The following is a 15624-nucleotide window of genomic DNA, read 5'->3' as shown; positions in this document are numbered from 1 at the left end:
TTGAGCCAAAAGGAGATACAAGCAATATTGCCATTTAGTCACGAGAACAGTTAAACACTTGTAGCGGTTAATTATCTTGTTAATAGTGTCACTTCAGCTCAGTCAGTAAGTATCGGTATCCGGTATGCCACCACTTACCGACGACCTCCGATAGAAGCTAATGCAAAGATTCTGAGACCCCCGCTAATGCTCCCCGGATTTTAGCCGTAGTCCAGCCTCATAATCTTATCTCTTAATTCTGGGGATCCCCCGTTCCGAACCAATTCATGTCCATTCCGAAAACCCATCCTCTCCCGACCCAACAACCAGCGACATTCCCTTCGGATACGGAACTGGAGCTACCTACACATGGAGCCTCCACGACGAACAGATGACGGTGCCTCTGCCAATCGCCAGAGTGGGGCCAAACGCCTCAAGATTGATGTCGCTTGCGATAACTGCAGAGCCAAGAAGGTCAAGTGTGACGGTGTACGACCAGGTGAGACAGACACTGAGCTCACTCAGCCCCAGGAGGGCAGGGGACAAAGGCTAAGACGCTGCAGTCTGTGGCTCCTGTAGTAGGAAATTGGCCCTGAGGGACAAGTGCAACTTTAGCGCTAGTTCGACTGCCTTCATACATCATCGCCCGCCAATAGCAGCGCCATTCACTGCTACTCAGAATGGACGTCCTGTTGGTCCTCCAGCACAAGCATTGCCAGCCCAAAGACAGGGTAGTTCTCCCTCTATGGCAAGCCCGCCTGTTCCGATTTTACCAGCCGTGAATACATACGAGCCTCAGCCGCGACGGTCTATGCCTCTGTCGCTGCCGCCGCCACCACCGCCACATCATCACTCCCCAGTGACATCTACCCCCGGCAGCGGTACCAGGCCAGATTCACATAGTGGTCAACGTAATGTCGGGGCTTCAGTGTGTTCAAACAGTCCTTCTGCTGTTGACTCCATGACAGCGGTCATCGACGAGGGGACGAGTACTGAAGAGTTCTTTGGGAAGAGCAGTGCAGGCTCTTTCACCGCTCAGATCAAAAAAGCCATCGACGTGAAGCTAGGGAAGTCTACAAGCTCAAGTGACAATGCATCAAATATATCTCGGTCGGCTGGGGTCATGGGCCCTGCCTCAGTCGCATCACCAGACTTCTCATACGTTCTACCCCCACGGAGGCAGGCTGATCATCTTATAGAGCTGTACTGGTTCTATGTTGATCCGCTGTATCCGTTCTTGGACAGGAACCGATGGACTCGTGCTTATAATGCAATATTCTCCGGAACGGCCATGGACTTGAATGAGCGAGTCTTTGTTGCTACACTGAACGTCATCCTAGCCCTATCCACCCAACTCGTCGAATCGCATTCGTTAGAACAGCGAGAACAGTCGAGTGAGACATTCTTTCAGAGGGCCCAGGGGTTATTGCCAATGAGCCCCTGGGAACCCGGATCTCTCGAGTTGGTGCAGTGTCTACTAGTAACGAGCCAGTATCTTCAAAGTACATATAATCCTCATCAGACATGGATGGTTATTGGCTCTGCCATCAGGATGGCCCAGGGATTGGGACTTCACCTGCCCGAAACCTCAGCGAATCGTTCGGATCCTGGCGAGCGAGAGTTGTTGCGCAGGATATGGTATGGTTGTGTTCTGATGGATCGGTGAGTACACTTGACTGTATCTTGGCTCTGAATTAGCTAACCTGGCTAGCATGGTATCTGTAACCCATGGTCGCCCAGCCATGATCTCCCAGTATCCCGCAAAAGACGTGCCACATCCAGCGGAAACTTCAAACGCCCAGAACGGAATGCAAGGTTTGGAATATTACAGCTTCTTTGTGAGATCAGTGCGACTTTACGAGATTATCCACAAGACCATGATCGCATTCTATGACGGCTCACAGGGAAATCGTACGAAGGAGAAGGAATCACATTTTGACCTTGAAGGTGTAGATGGCGAGGACGAAGACCTTGATAGAGTGGTCCAACTGGATCGCTGTATCAGCAGATGGCAGTCAAAGCTACCAGATCATATCAGGTGGGAGTTGTTGGAGTCAAATAAGGATGAAATTGCGCGTCGCCAGGCTGTAATTCTTCGGATGAGGTATGTGTCATCTACGTCCACGGCTTTCCACAACGACTGACTCATGAACAGATTCCTCCATGCACGTATCTTGCTAATGCGGCCAGTCCTTTCCAGATTCTGCCTCACACAATCTCCCCAGGACAAAAAGCCCATGGATGATAATCTTCAAGCTCGTGTAGTCCAACAAGGCGCAATGTTCTGCGTCACGACAGCTCAGGATATGATCAACACTCTGGTGAAGCACCAAACACTAGATGGCACCGTTGGTCTGCTTCCGGCCTGGTGGTATCGAGTATACTACATCTACTCCGCTGCTACAGTCTTGATAGCTGCCAAACTTCGACCAGATGTCTTCTCGGCCGTGGAAATCGGGAGATCTTGGGGCCAAGCTATTTCAGTACTCAAGGCTCACGAGCAATTTGGCCAATCTCCTCGCCGGTGCGTTGCAGCGCTACATATTCTTTCTTCAAAGATCTTGCAAGCAACGCCTCGTGGTTCACCGGGACGTGAAACGACGAACACTAACAGACTCGGCGAAGGGAACAACCCAGGCCTCCCTCAGCAACCGATGCCGAACATGCAAGTTCCGGATCTTGTTCAGCAACTTGCCGAAGAGTTTCAAACCCCAATACCGGACTTTAATCCTCAGGAGCTTGCAGCGTTCAACTTGGATGTAAATGATATGTCATGGCTGAACGATGTTCAAGGAGTTTGGGAGCTTTTAAACGAATAACACAATGGAAAAGTTGCTTCTATGTCTATTTACCCAGATACCATGCTTTAATATACCCATTACTCGAAGACCATCTTGTTCTTAACACTTCCCAACTCGGTGATGCTAACCTCTACAACATCGCCGTCATTAAGATACTTAGGCTCCTTCATTCCCATGGCGACACCACATGGTGTTCCTGTGAGAACAACGGTTCCAGCCTCAAGCGTTGTTCCTTGGCTGATGAAGCTGACGATCTCCTCGACACCGAAAAGGAGATCATTCGTACCCTCGCTTTGTCTCTCCTCGCCGTTGACAGTTGTTGTCAAGTGCAACTTGGAAGCATTACCAACGACAGCTGGAGAGACGAGAAGAGGTCCAATGGGTGCGAACTTGTCGAAACCCTTGCTGAAGCACCATTGAGGAACGCCGCCGGCCTTCTTGGGGTCTCGTTGCCATGCTCGAGCGGATACATCGTTGGAGACGACGTAGCCTGCTACGTAAGAGAGAGCATCTTCCTTAGTGATGTTCTTGCCGGACTTGCCAATCACGATGCCCTACATATTGTTGTCAGCCAGTTTCTCGGCAAAAGGATAGACCAAATACTTACCAACTCTCCCTCGTAGTCTATTGTGCCATCTTGGGCGATCTTGGGAATGGGGACATCCTCGTTGAATCCGGCAATTGAGGTAGAGGGCTTGATGAACAATGAGGGATAAGGCGGTGGTGTTCGGCCACCTTCCTTAACTAATCACCCAAGTTAGTGTAGGTTCAGTCAATGAGAAACTCATCACTTACTGTGCTTGATGTAGTTAAGGCCAATGCATCGGATGATAGGCACATCAGCCGGTCGCAGCAGCTCCTTTACAGCCTTCACATGTACCTTGTCACCCTTGGTGAGTTGCGCCACAGGACTCTGACCCTTGTACTCAACAGCCCATAGGTCATTCTTGGCCAACTTCTCAGAAAAGTCCTTGTCATTCTCAATGACAGGATCTCCAAAGGTCTCGTTTCCGTTGTCATCGACAAAGCGGATGAGGCGGTTCCAAGTTGTTGAGGACATTTTGCGAGAGAATGAAGATGTGAAATTTCTGTGATACAATGGTGCTGCAATACTGGCTATTCTCATTGTTGTATTATCCTCAAGGTTGTATACTACCTGTTATAGTTGTTTCCAAAAAGACGTGATGATTGTCGGAGACCGTTTGTGTAGAGATCCACTACTGTAGCCACTCATAGCGCGGTCCGGTCGGAAGATGAGTGCCCGGATCCCACCGGAGTCAACCCCGAGGACGGATATTGACTTCGGCTGTTGTGGATGACTGATTAAACGCGGTTCAATGTGACCGTTGTGGCAATTCAGTTGCCTATCGGCGCTACTTCTCCAGCTTTCTCTTGTCCGGGGATCTTACGATTGTTGTCCACTCCTAGACCATCAACCCGCTATTTAGTTATCTACAGAACACTCCAACGACGCTTGCGAATCACCAACTAAGTGACAAACAATATCCATAGCATCTTTACTCTTCCACGAAACCGCAGAAATAATGGGGAATTATACTAGCACAATGGCATCGGGCGCCTCGGATGGCGACTCACCAGAGATGAAGCAGTACCTCAGCGAACTACCATCCAAGAACTTGGAGCCTCTTTGGTCACAGATGAGCATGATGGTACCGCCGACACCAACCCCCACAGCGAAGCCTCACATGTGGACATACAAAGAAGCCTTGCCTCATTTGGAGACAGCCGCCAAACTGGTGCCAGAAGAAAAGGCTGAGCGAAGAGTCTTGATGCTAGTAAACCCAAGCATGCGTGAGTATATCAGTTATGTTGGTGAACTCATTTGACTGACCTTTTTAGAATCACCATACACAACAGATACTATTTATGGAGGTCTTCAGATTGTCAATCCTGGCGAGACAGCGCCAGCGCATAGACATCTTGCCTTCGCAGCTCGCTTCATCATTGATGGTGAAGGTTTCACAGCTGTTGAGGGCAAGAAGATGCCCCTCGTCAGAGGCGATGTTGTCATCACACCGATCTGGCACTGGCATGATCATGGCAACGAGAGTGATAAGCCAGTCGTCTGGTTGGATATGTTGAACCTACCTCTCTTCCGCTTTGCTCCAGTTCACTTTGCTGAGGGCTACTCTGACCCACGCTATCCCAGCGAGTGAGTATTCTCTACCCTGCGGGACTAAGATACTTTTGTAAGATGCTTTTGCTAATGCCGTCAGACATTGCGACCCATGCGAGTTCCGTTTCCCATGGGCTCCCGTTCAGAAAGAACTCAACGCAGATAAGAGCGACTACTCCATCTATCACTATAAGCTCTCTAATGGAAAGCCTTTATCAACATTCCTCGGCGTTCAGGCCGAGAGATTCAGCCCTGGTGCCACAGTGGATTCACAAGAAAGCCAGTCCTATCTCTATCACTGCTATGAAGGAAAGGGTCGCACTGAACTTGTGACGCCGACGGGGGAGACGATGACGTTCAAGTGGGAGGCACGCGATACTTTTGCTGTACCCTCATGGTGCAAGGTTAAGCATATTAATGAGTCTACCACGAAGCAAGCATACCTGGTGGCTTGTCACGATGGTCCATTCCTTGAATGCTTGGGTATTCAACGAAGAAAGTAGTGGTTCTAAATGGCCGACATGTCCTATGACGGTATCTTCTTTTGGCACATTTATTATCAGCCAGCCTCAATTCTAATCTATGTCAATATTTATCTATCCAGGGCCTAATTTTATTCCGAGATCTCCAAAGATCTTATTTTAATCACGGCATTAGATTGTAAGACGAAAAACAAATGAGATTGACATGATACGAGACATTTGTAAATAAAATGGTAGGTTGGCTAAGGTGAAGTTGCCATAGATTCTCTTTGACATGGTTGACAGGTGCAAGAATGAAGGTCCACATCATAAGCGCCCGGAATCTGGGACCTAGGTGACAACTAGACTTGACTGCCTTCACTTACCAGGCCCCTGGGCACTGACACGCTGTCGCTCAATGGTAATGAAGAAGATACTGGTGTCGGCATTGCCACCGCCAGGGTTCTCCACGACGAAACCACCGCTCACTGCATCCGGATCCCAGTTATCATTGTCAAGATCCTCCTCAGAAACAGTCTCAAGAGCCTCAGTGTAGTGATGGTCCTGGGGCTCCTTTCCAACAAGATCCTTGAGGAACTTCTTGTACTCGTTGTACAGGTTTTCCTCAACCAGCGCTCCAGTCTCATAGGTTATCGCAGAGTAAAGATGAGCGTCAGCGCCTCCAACCTTGTCGTTGTGCTCGGTGTAGAAATTGGTAATTTTCTCCTTGGCTGTGTCCAAGCCATTCTGGTCAAGGTTGTAATGGGCGACAATGGCACCTTGCTTGGTGGCAAGGATGACACCGAAGCAGCCAGCGAAGGATGAGCTTCCAACAACGTGATTTCCAGCAGCAGTGAAGTCTACAAACTTGGTATCATCTTGGTTGACATATGTGTTAGCTTTCTTGCTGTCGTCGAGCTTGCTCTCATAGGCTTCTAGCTCAGGAGTTTTGACTCTGGCGTAGAGATGTTGATCATCACGAACAGCGAGCCTTGTGGCATTAGCTTTTTTGAAAGATGACTATAGGTATTGAACTTACTGGGAGGTGTAGGGTGCAGCGATGCAAAGCTGAGAAGCAGCAAGGAGGAAGAATAGCGAGGCCAACAGCTTAGCACAGCCGTTCTGGAAACTCTTGGAGCCCAGCATGATGATGAGCTGAAAAGGTCTAAAGAGCGACGGTTTAAGCGAGTGTATAAAACGAAAGACGGTTGAAAGACTGTATTAATTGATGCAATGAGATGGGTGATGAGAACGACTTCAGAGTCTCTGTCCTACATATATGCTAAACAGAGTAGGGATACCAGTGTAAGCTAACACTGACAAGAGTCATGCAACACTGGAATCTCCCACCATCAACCGTCAAGGCTGGAATCAGGATGAAATTGCAGTACACGAGTTCCATAGAAAGGATCGCGAAAAAGCGGGTTCGTTGTTCATTCTTGGCATGATCTGTCTGTGCGGGATGGGACTCGCAAGGCGGGACGAAGTTGAGATCGTCAGCCGAGACACGAAAACTCCGAAAATCCTGGCCTTTCCGTCTTACCCGTCTAGCCCGTCAGCTTGTCCGCGGATAATGATAGACGAGAAGTTCGAAAGACGATGCAGAGTAGTTAATTAGGATTCCAACTTTATTGCTAAGTTCACTGCTGATCAATCCTAAAACTGGATCAAAGTTGCATTTGCTTATTGTATATCATGGGTCTCTATTGAGAAAACAATATTTTGTTAGCTCAAGGTATCACTCGGCGCTTATGGATGTTCATCATAATCTCATGGACTTACATAGCCTCGAATATTCGCGATGCCGAACGCTTTGCCACGAAAGGGATGGTTAGATTGCGATCCATAGATAAGCGTGAAGGATTCGCTTGGTGTGACAGTCAGCCACCATAGCAAGGCTGAGGATGTCACGGCCCCGAAGGATCAAGCGTTGCAACATGTTTGGCCCAGTAGGGCGCTCAGCTATGGAGATCTTGGGCGAATGGAGCATATGTTGGTCAAAGGGTCCAACTTTCGATGTGCCTCTACCCACTTGTTCGGTTTGACTGTTATCTTATAGGCCAGTTCTGAAGACGTGGGTCGAACGGATGTAGCGGCAATTGATGGGATTACGCGTAACAGCATCTTTAAGATTAAGCATGCCTCTTGACTATCGTTTTGGTTATGGTGGAAGTCGACGATGAACAGACCTGAGACTGAGACGATGGTTTTTAGGTGGAATACTGATTTAACCTAGTGATTTACATTAAGATATTGCTTCAACAAGTAATTAACACTCAAGCTTTGACACAATCTGAGGCCGAAGAAGTAATGAACGACTTTTTCGCCCACTGCGACAGTGACAAACGTAAATGGAAATGCCCGAACCATGGCGAGGCCACAAAAAACGATTCATGTCGAGCAGAAGAAAGAGATTGAAACTGGAGATTCATCAATCATGCGCATCCTTCAGTGGCCTTTGCAAGGCTGTCCAACGTCATCAATGCAACCTTACAAGTTCAGCTCCGCATCGAAAAGGAAGCGATCCACAGGGGTAAGCGAGGATCCAAAAAACTTTTATCAGACGGAAAAAGGAACCCGACGAGATGTGGCTTGGAACGGCACGGGCCGATCTCATAACATGGCGATAAACCTACAATGTAACTAGGATTCAATCCTTCTGAACCGTTTCAGTTGCATGTCCACTCTGCGGGACTAGGAAGATTAGGCTGGCCATAGCGCCTTGTCATCATGGATAAGCCTCAGGGGGCAAGAAAACACCGGACCTTATTATAAGATGTCAAAATAAACTTGTCAAAAGTCCCCTAAGTTTAGGCTAGATTTACCTAAGTATTTTTATCATTTAGGGTTAAGGTCCTAAGTTTTATTTCCTCCCCTAGATAAACTATGGACTTGAAACTTTAGCTGAGATGTAAGCCTGAGTTAGTATCTGGGTTATATACCTATCTGTTGTGTCCGAATTCTTTCGCGTAGGCCTAGCCCAACATACTCATACTGAGTTTTTTCATTCGTTCTACACCAACTAAATCACTCTTTTGCTTTTGAGGCCTAGACAATCACTCGTTATGCGTCTGGTCGGTCTTGTTGTGGCACTCGCCGCTTTGGTAGAGGCTCAACTCCCCGAGACTCCTGGAGCCAATGGTGAACCCACCACCACGACTCTTCACCCTCTTCCTTTTGAGACTACTTCGTCTCGGATTCTTGTGTTTGATGAGACGACTTCTTCAGATGTTGCGCTTCCAGAGACCAGCACAGGTGTTCCGATTCCTAACACTGCATTTACTTCAACCGAAATCTTGTCTGAGCTGCCTGAGTCCAAGAGTACTGACATTGCGGCTGGAGATACTTCTACTGCCAATAGCGAGTCGCCTCTTGACTCGACATCTTCAATCGCGATCCCTGTTGAACAGCACACTACTGAGACGGGACAGCCCACTGGTCCCGAGACTACAGCCCAGCAGCCTCCAGCTTTCGACACTACAACGTCACAAGGGCCTCCCGTAGCAGAGACAACTACTCAGCAACCTCTTGCCCTTGATACTGTCACAACTGATCAGACACCTGGTATCGAGACTACTAGCCAACAACCTCCTGCACCTCAGTCAACTACTGAGCAAGGCCCTGCTGTTGACACAACCACCCAGCAGCCTCCTGCTCAGGACTCAACAACTGAGCAGCTGATACCTCAGGATACCACTTCCCAACCATTTATCGGGGAAGAGACCACCACTACCCAGCCTCCCGTTATCGTCACCACTTCATCAGAACAGCCTGTTGATGAGGTGCCATCCACGACTGAGAAGCCTGAGGACCCCAACCCTACTACTACTAAGCAGGAGGAAGCTAAGCCTACTAGTAAAGACGAAGAGTCTGATCCTAAGTCCGAAGACTCAGGTAATGAGGACCCCAAGACTAAGGATGAAACTGATCCTCAGCCCACCACCAAGCAAGACGAGGCCCCAGTCACAGTTCCTCCTGCTGCTGTCACTGCTGAGCCCCAAGAGACTATCTCCGGTGTTACTGACAACACCCTGCACAGCACCAAGGACAGTGATGGCAATGATGTTGTTGTCCCTGTTCTTTTTGGTCCCTCCTGTCTGATCTTTTGTGAGCATGCTGGTAAAGACAATGGTCCTGGTGGTATTGTTCTTTGGGGCATTGGTAAGTCCACTGAATTCTTCCGCCTAACGTTTGTACTGACGGGAGATTTAGGACCTGCACCAGGAAGCTACGTCCTTCCCCCTCTCCCTGGCATCACTCCTGCTCCATCAGCCGTAGTCATCAATGGAGGTGTACCGACACCAGTTGGAACTCAGACACCCGAGGATCCTGATGACCAGGACGATGATGATGACGACGACAAGAGTACTGCTGAGGAAGAGACCAACACTGAAGCTAAGACTACCGAGGCTAAGTCCACAGTTGAGTCTTCCGCAGCTTCCACTACGGAGGCTAGCACCACTGAGCTGCCTCAGCTATCGATGGGCGTTGAGACAGTCGTAGTGAACGTTGATGCTACTCCTACCACCGGCACTACCTCCAGTGAAGCTACGACGGAAGCCACCAGCACTGAAGCATCTACCCAGACTACTGAGCTTCCCCAATTGTCTATGGGCGTGGACACGGTAGTTGTAAACGTTGATGCAACTCCAACAACTGGAGGAACGACTGAGACTTCTGCTGCTACATCTACAGAGACCACTGAGGCTACTACTCAGACGACAGAGCTTCCTCAGCTGAGCATGGGAGTCGACACAGTCGTTGTCGATGTTGATGCTACTCCTACCACAGGAGGCACCACTGAGACCTCCCCTGAGACCTCCACTGAGTCTGCCACTACCGAAGAGTCGAGCGACGAGGTTTCCGAGACCACGAAGACTCAGGATACCACTACCGCCGAGATGACTTCAACAGAGGCCACAACTGCTGAGTCTACGACGGCAGGACCTACATCTACTGTGACCTCTGTGCAGTCTACTACTTTTGCTACTTCCACCACTACTAAGGAGCCTGAACGCGAGTATCCTTGCATCATTCATGCCAATCCGGGCATTGATCCTTACTGCGCCTGTGAGACTACAGTCAGTGGCAAGGGCTTCTATGTTTCCACTGATTTGATCTCGTCGTCTTGCGCCGACTACACGACCTTCCCCTCCTCCATCCCTACTAATGCTTTTGAGCCCAAGGTGACTGAGAAGCCCGATCCTGAGCCTTACGTCAAGACCGACGATGGCACTGTGGTTTCTTATCCCGACCGCACAGTCAAGGTTGGAAACTACCCTGGTGGAAAGTATACTTACACTCAAGGTGTCGGAGACGCTGTCACTCTCGAGACTCCTTTGCCGACGCAGACTGATGCGAACAACAAGGGCTCCAGCCAGTGCGGCAGCATCGATGATGCATGCGACCGTGCTTTGAACGATGGTTTTGATGATGAGACAACATACAAAGACTATGTCTCGCGCTATGCTAGGATCAAGAGCGGTATGATCATGCTCGCGTCGTTTGGCCAGGCTGGTTGCACGGCGCAGTTCAAGTGTGATGACTATGGTCTCGGAATGAAGGGCAAGGATATCAAGGATGCGTAAGTGAACCCCTACATGGTCGATGACGAGTTTATGCTAACTATTTCACAGTGTCCAGCACATGAAGGATAATGATGGAGTGAGCAAATGTGGAACAGCATACCTATCCAACACGTGTCAGATCACATTGAACTACTGTACCAATTGTCACCATGACGGTTGATCAGCTGTAATTCTGCAGTTTTTATACAGATTTGTTGCTGTGCTAGACAATTCACGAAAGTGACGCGTTAACGTGTTCACTGGTGCTGAACCCAATTCAATGCTATTCCAGCGCGCGTATGGCTCATTTTCACGTGATAAGGGCAGTGACAATACACCAATGAGTAACTGGTTTCTGGCTGCCGAATACGCAGTGGCTTATGTAGGGATAGGGATGGGCTTTCTTTTTTCCAGTTCCAGTCGGGTAAAGTAGAACGAACCCCCGTCATTGTGAGACCTAACTAGAATCCCAACTTCTCGATACATCAATTGCACAATAATCACAGCCTGCGTCTTCATTCTTTGTGTTACAATGCGTTCCGACTATGATGTCAGTAACCTCATGTACGGTGCCCAGGAGGCGGCCGAACTCGACTCTTATCAAGGCGAGCCTAAACCCCGCCTGAAACCCCTGCTTCTAGATACTGTCATGCAAGGTCGGCCTCCTGTGTCCAGCTGCCGGTTGCTTCAGATGCCCAACGAGATCTTGGCCAAGATCGTCAGCTTTGTCGCTGAAGACGAGGAAGCCTTGCAAGAGCTTGCCCGCGTCAATTCTGACTGCTGCGGGCTTTCTCGTGCCTGCCAATTCTCCGAGTTCGAATTCGACTACAGTCCCAATAAGATCAGGCTTCTACTCAATCTTGCCCAGGGGATGCTTGGGGGCTGCAGTGTCCCCGGTATTCCAGACTGTGTACGGAAATTCACCTTCAAACCTGACGCATACCAGGTTCGCGATATTCACCCTAGCGTTTGGCGCAGGTTCCAACAAGATCCCGGTGAAGAGTACGGAGGAACTGCTGAAATCAAGGAACAAGGCGCAAGGCTCCTCAAACATATCCAACATTCCGTGGCACTCAATTTCAAGGCCATGCGCAACCTCGAGACACTTGTTTGGGATTGCAATTTCCCAGTTGATAAAGACACCTTTTTGCTCTTGGCCTCCTCCACAGCCCATAACCTTCTCATCAACGACACCCTTCTCGCTGAGAGTTTTTCTCTGGAGCCTCTCTGACCCCACCGTCCTGGCCTTTGCGATCTCCCGTTCTGATGAATGTGAGGTTGGTAGGCTCTTGGGACCAAGAGAATAGTCAGCGTGTCGTACCACGGTGACCTAACCCCACCAATGGCTTCTTCAAAAGTCTTTTTCAGCTTTGCTCCCCAACTCTCGAATTACTGACCTGGGAGAGTTGGCATCCCGAGGCTTGGGAGCCTCTCTCTCTTGGGACCGACTCGAATTCCTTTCCCAGACCGCGAAAGCTCCGAATCAGGCCTGGTCTCGATGTAATGGATAAACCAAGCTTTGCTTCTTTCCTTTCTGCGCCACTCAAGTCCCTTGAACTGCGTCACTCGTCTTTTCGGTTATTTGAGGATGTCATTCGTTCCCATATCGAAGAGCCATATCGGGATCTTGAGGAGCTTGTTGTTGAATTTGATGATCATCAGCAGCTTATCACAGAATTAATCCTCAAGCATAATAACTTGAAGAAGCTTTGGGTTACTCAAACTTACTACATGTCGGGTCGTGATAATTCTTTCGATCGAGTCATGATCCCTGGCCTTGGAAAGGGTCTATTTAATAACCTCCGCTCCTTGTATATTCAATGGGGAGGTCAAAACCAGGATGCCGGCCTCGAAGCCGACCATTTTGACATCATGCCGGAGTCTTTAGCGGCTATCTGCGAGATTACGACCCTAGAGCAGTTGGGCCTACGCTGTGCTAAGATGGTCCGATGGGGAGAATACACAGAGGACACCTTTCCGATCTGGCTCATCGACCATGGAAAACTGCAATCTCACCTACAAAATCTCAAGAACCTCAAGTTGTTAGTCATAAGAGGAGATACCTATCCCCCAAGGGTCAACGAAGTTTTCGGACATCGTTGGTACTACAGATCGAACTGCGCGAACCAAGAAGATTTGCAGACCGCGAAGGATCACCCAGAGCTCGCTCCTTTCGTGCAGGGCGATAACGAACAAACTTTAGCTTGGAAACATGCACATCTGTATCGCATGCTTGAGTATGCAAGGGGTTACCGAAAAGTGTTGCCAAAGCTTGAATGGATGCTTTGTGGACAACGGCCGATGAAATTCATGGAGGACGCTGATGGAGTTATCCAGCCCCATCCCGTCGGCAACGACGTGGATGAGTGCAAAACGTTCATCGGACGAGTTTTTGGCCTTGCTTCTGAGGTTGAAATAGCACATCTGAAGGACTAAGGCAGGGTACATATTCGGGTTTAAGAGCCTGTTGTCCATTGTTGATTGCTTGTGTAGTTCGTGACGGACACTCATCGCATGGCCGTTATGTATCGAGCATGGGTTCAGCGTATGTACTGAGTGATTTGACTTGTTTCACAAGGTATCAATTCTCCTATGCAGACTTACCAACATTGTTCCAATCCACGAGTAGCTCCATATGCCAATAGATGTTTGACATCCAAGTTTTCGATGACTTTTTGGAAGACGACCATGCTCGTTACTGCTTGAGAAAGTGGGTAGCTTCGTCTCGATATTTCTTTATTCGCTTATCTACCAATTCTATGGAGAGATCTGGGTGAACCAGCCGAGAATTTGAGGTGCAGAAATACGGACCTGCATCATCTTGTCGTCACTCTTGATACCGTACCCAGCTCCCTGGTTCCCATTCGTGTCACCCTTGCAAGCTCGAAATACTAGCAAGCTACCCCCTGATGATAGACAATTGTCGATGTCCTGGACCTGGCTCCTCTGGAAGGTCGTATGAGAGGTCAGGGTAATGCACACATCCTGGAAAACAAGGAAGCTAGTGGTCCAGGCTGGTAACTGACACTCAGTGGTATCGATTATCGAGCCGCTAGCGAATAGTTTGCGAACATCCTCGGCGTTACCTGCTGAGAGTTTTGCGGCAGTAGAGGTTATAAGACCAGTGCCTTTGCCGAGCACCTGAGCGTTGAACCATGGTCTGTCGGTAGCAACTTTCGTTAGGCTGAGCATAACCTTGACATCGGTGTTTTCAGTAGACAAGGTTCTTCCCTGGTCGACAGCGGCAAAGCTAGTGAGACCAGATTCGCTATAGGACAAGATATTGGTCGACCATGCCAGATTCGCAGACGAAGTACAGCTGAGTCCTGACTGGGTCTGCGTCAATGTTCGGCTGTCAATGGTCAAGGTCTCCCAACCTGGAGTTGATGCATTGCCTTGAAAAGCATCAGAAATCTTCTCAAAGTTCTGACTGCCAGTTTCTCGAAGCATATTTTGATATTTCTCAATTTCGACAGAAAGTGACGCAATCTGATCATTAATGACACCAAGTTCAACGCCCTTATCACGACCGTTGACCTGTGAGACCTCCACCTGAGCCCTATTTAGCATTTTAGAGGCCTCAGCAAGGTCATTCAAGTTTTGAACATGTTTCAGTTGGAGTGCAACCAGAAATCTCCACTGTTCATCGCTCAGTGGTCCTCCCTGGTACTTCTGGAGCAGCGTACAGAGTTCCATCTTGTTCGCATTGTTCAGTCCTTTTACAGCTGCGATACTGTCCTGTGCCATTGAACAAACTTGAGCAAAGTAGAGCTTTATACACTCGGCGACTGTATCAGTAAAGCCCTTGGCCATTTCCGCTTCCGTGGCGTAAACAGCTGCCCTTGCATCGTTCACGGCTTTTTGCAACGACTTGAAGTCGCCCACGGTCATGAGAGTGTCCCTCCTTGCTTCGAGGAACCTATGTTGGCGGATGGTATCTTGCAGTTGACTCTTAATACTAGCAGTATTATCTTGCTGTAAAGGGACCGAGAGACTTTTAGCCCAGTCGTTGGGGACAAGGTTGAGGGGATAAATTTCTTTTGTGTCATCTATGTTGCGGTTTACGCAAGATCTCATGTCCTCTCTCGCCTACTGCAATTCTTCATCGGCGCGGTCGGCCGAAATGAGACCCGAAAGCACCTGGTCGTATTTCTCTGAGAGTTTGCTTCCATTTGGGCCGCCGACAATGTTAGACAGTTTCAACATGCTATCTGTGAGACGGAACTCGGCTTCAGTCACGGGAACTGGCTTAATCATCTGTGCAAAGTTTGAATCGCTTCCATCGTAGTGGAACTCGCCTTTCTGCAAGGGTTGAGTCGGAACCTGCATCTGGAAGAGAGTCTTGTCTCCAGCATCAAACTTGCCACGAAGTGCATCGTAAATATTGATCAATAGAGGGTGGTTCGTGAAGCTCATGGTTTCCGAGAATTATATGCAATGTGTCTCTGTTGTAGAAATTGTCAAGAGAACCTGGCCTTGGGTTTGAAGTCGATTTGTGGAGAGAAGTGGGAGCTGAGGGGTTGTTGAAGCTAACTCCAGTGGCTGAGACATGGACGCGGTCTGGCCAAGGGTGGATTACTTGACGAGACTACTCCCACGCTGGTTTCAACAGCTAGACACAAAGCCGAGAAGAAGAGAGCAATATGACATGAGATTAAAGTTCTCAATAGTTTAGTATA

At 48.9% G+C, this 15624-nt stretch overlaps 8 protein-coding genes across 8 annotated transcripts; 5 read left to right on the top strand and 3 right to left on the bottom strand.

Moving 5' to 3' along the window:
• Positions 1-348: 348 nt before the first annotated feature.
• Positions 349-2798, top strand: FPRO_14094 (uncharacterized protein; the record flags this gene model as incomplete). Its single annotated transcript, XM_031219080.1, has 4 exons — positions 349-557; positions 601-1641; positions 1691-2083; positions 2135-2798. 4 exons carry the CDS (start codon positions 349-351, stop codon positions 2796-2798), a joined length of 2307 nt encoding a protein of 768 aa, XP_031084875.1.
• A 59-nt stretch (positions 2799-2857) lies between these two features.
• On the bottom strand, positions 2858-3840 carry FPRO_14093 (uncharacterized protein; the record flags this gene model as incomplete). The annotated part of the gene is made up of 3 exons (XM_031219079.1): positions 2858-3334; positions 3388-3524; positions 3576-3840. The coding sequence occupies 3 exons, from the start codon at positions 3838-3840 to the stop codon at positions 2858-2860; spliced, it is 879 nt and encodes a 292-aa protein (XP_031084874.1).
• A 505-nt stretch (positions 3841-4345) lies between these two features.
• Positions 4346-5420, top strand: FPRO_14092 (uncharacterized protein; the record flags this gene model as incomplete). Its single annotated transcript, XM_031219078.1, has 3 exons — positions 4346-4592; positions 4641-4953; positions 5018-5420. The coding sequence occupies 3 exons, from the start codon at positions 4346-4348 to the stop codon at positions 5418-5420; spliced, it is 963 nt and encodes a 320-aa protein (XP_031084873.1).
• A 336-nt stretch (positions 5421-5756) lies between these two features.
• Positions 5757-6524, bottom strand: FPRO_14091 (uncharacterized protein; the record flags this gene model as incomplete). The annotated part of the gene is made up of 2 exons (XM_031219077.1): positions 5757-6369; positions 6418-6524. The coding sequence occupies 2 exons, from the start codon at positions 6522-6524 to the stop codon at positions 5757-5759; spliced, it is 720 nt and encodes a 239-aa protein (XP_031084872.1).
• Positions 6525-8443: 1919 nt separating this feature from the next.
• FPRO_14090 (uncharacterized protein) lies at positions 8444-11126 on the top strand (the record flags this gene model as incomplete). Its single annotated transcript, XM_031219076.1, has 3 exons — positions 8444-9539; positions 9591-10962; positions 11015-11126. The coding sequence occupies 3 exons, from the start codon at positions 8444-8446 to the stop codon at positions 11124-11126; spliced, it is 2580 nt and encodes an 859-aa protein (XP_031084871.1).
• Positions 11127-11477: 351 nt separating this feature from the next.
• FPRO_14089 (uncharacterized protein) lies at positions 11478-12176 on the top strand (the record flags this gene model as incomplete). Its single annotated transcript, XM_031219075.1, has 1 exon — positions 11478-12176. One exon carries the CDS (start codon positions 11478-11480, stop codon positions 12174-12176), a length of 699 nt encoding a protein of 232 aa, XP_031084870.1.
• A 272-nt stretch (positions 12177-12448) lies between these two features.
• FPRO_14088 (uncharacterized protein) lies at positions 12449-13381 on the top strand (the record flags this gene model as incomplete). The annotated part of the gene is made up of 1 exon (XM_031219074.1): positions 12449-13381. The coding sequence occupies one exon, from the start codon at positions 12449-12451 to the stop codon at positions 13379-13381; it is 933 nt and encodes a 310-aa protein (XP_031084869.1).
• A 321-nt stretch (positions 13382-13702) lies between these two features.
• On the bottom strand, positions 13703-15361 carry FPRO_14087 (uncharacterized protein; the record flags this gene model as incomplete). The annotated part of the gene is made up of 2 exons (XM_031219073.1): positions 13703-15034; positions 15086-15361. 2 exons carry the CDS (start codon positions 15359-15361, stop codon positions 13703-13705), a joined length of 1608 nt encoding a protein of 535 aa, XP_031084868.1.
• Positions 15362-15624: the final 263 nt, after the last annotated feature.

The sequence above is a fragment of the Fusarium proliferatum genome (genome assembly GCF_900067095.1).
Source record: "Fusarium proliferatum ET1 genome assembly, contig: FPRO_scaffold008, whole genome shotgun sequence".
In the NCBI taxonomy this organism is placed as follows: Eukaryota; Fungi; Ascomycota; class Sordariomycetes; order Hypocreales; family Nectriaceae; genus Fusarium; species Fusarium proliferatum.
This window is presented reverse-complemented; position numbering and strand designations above follow the sequence as displayed.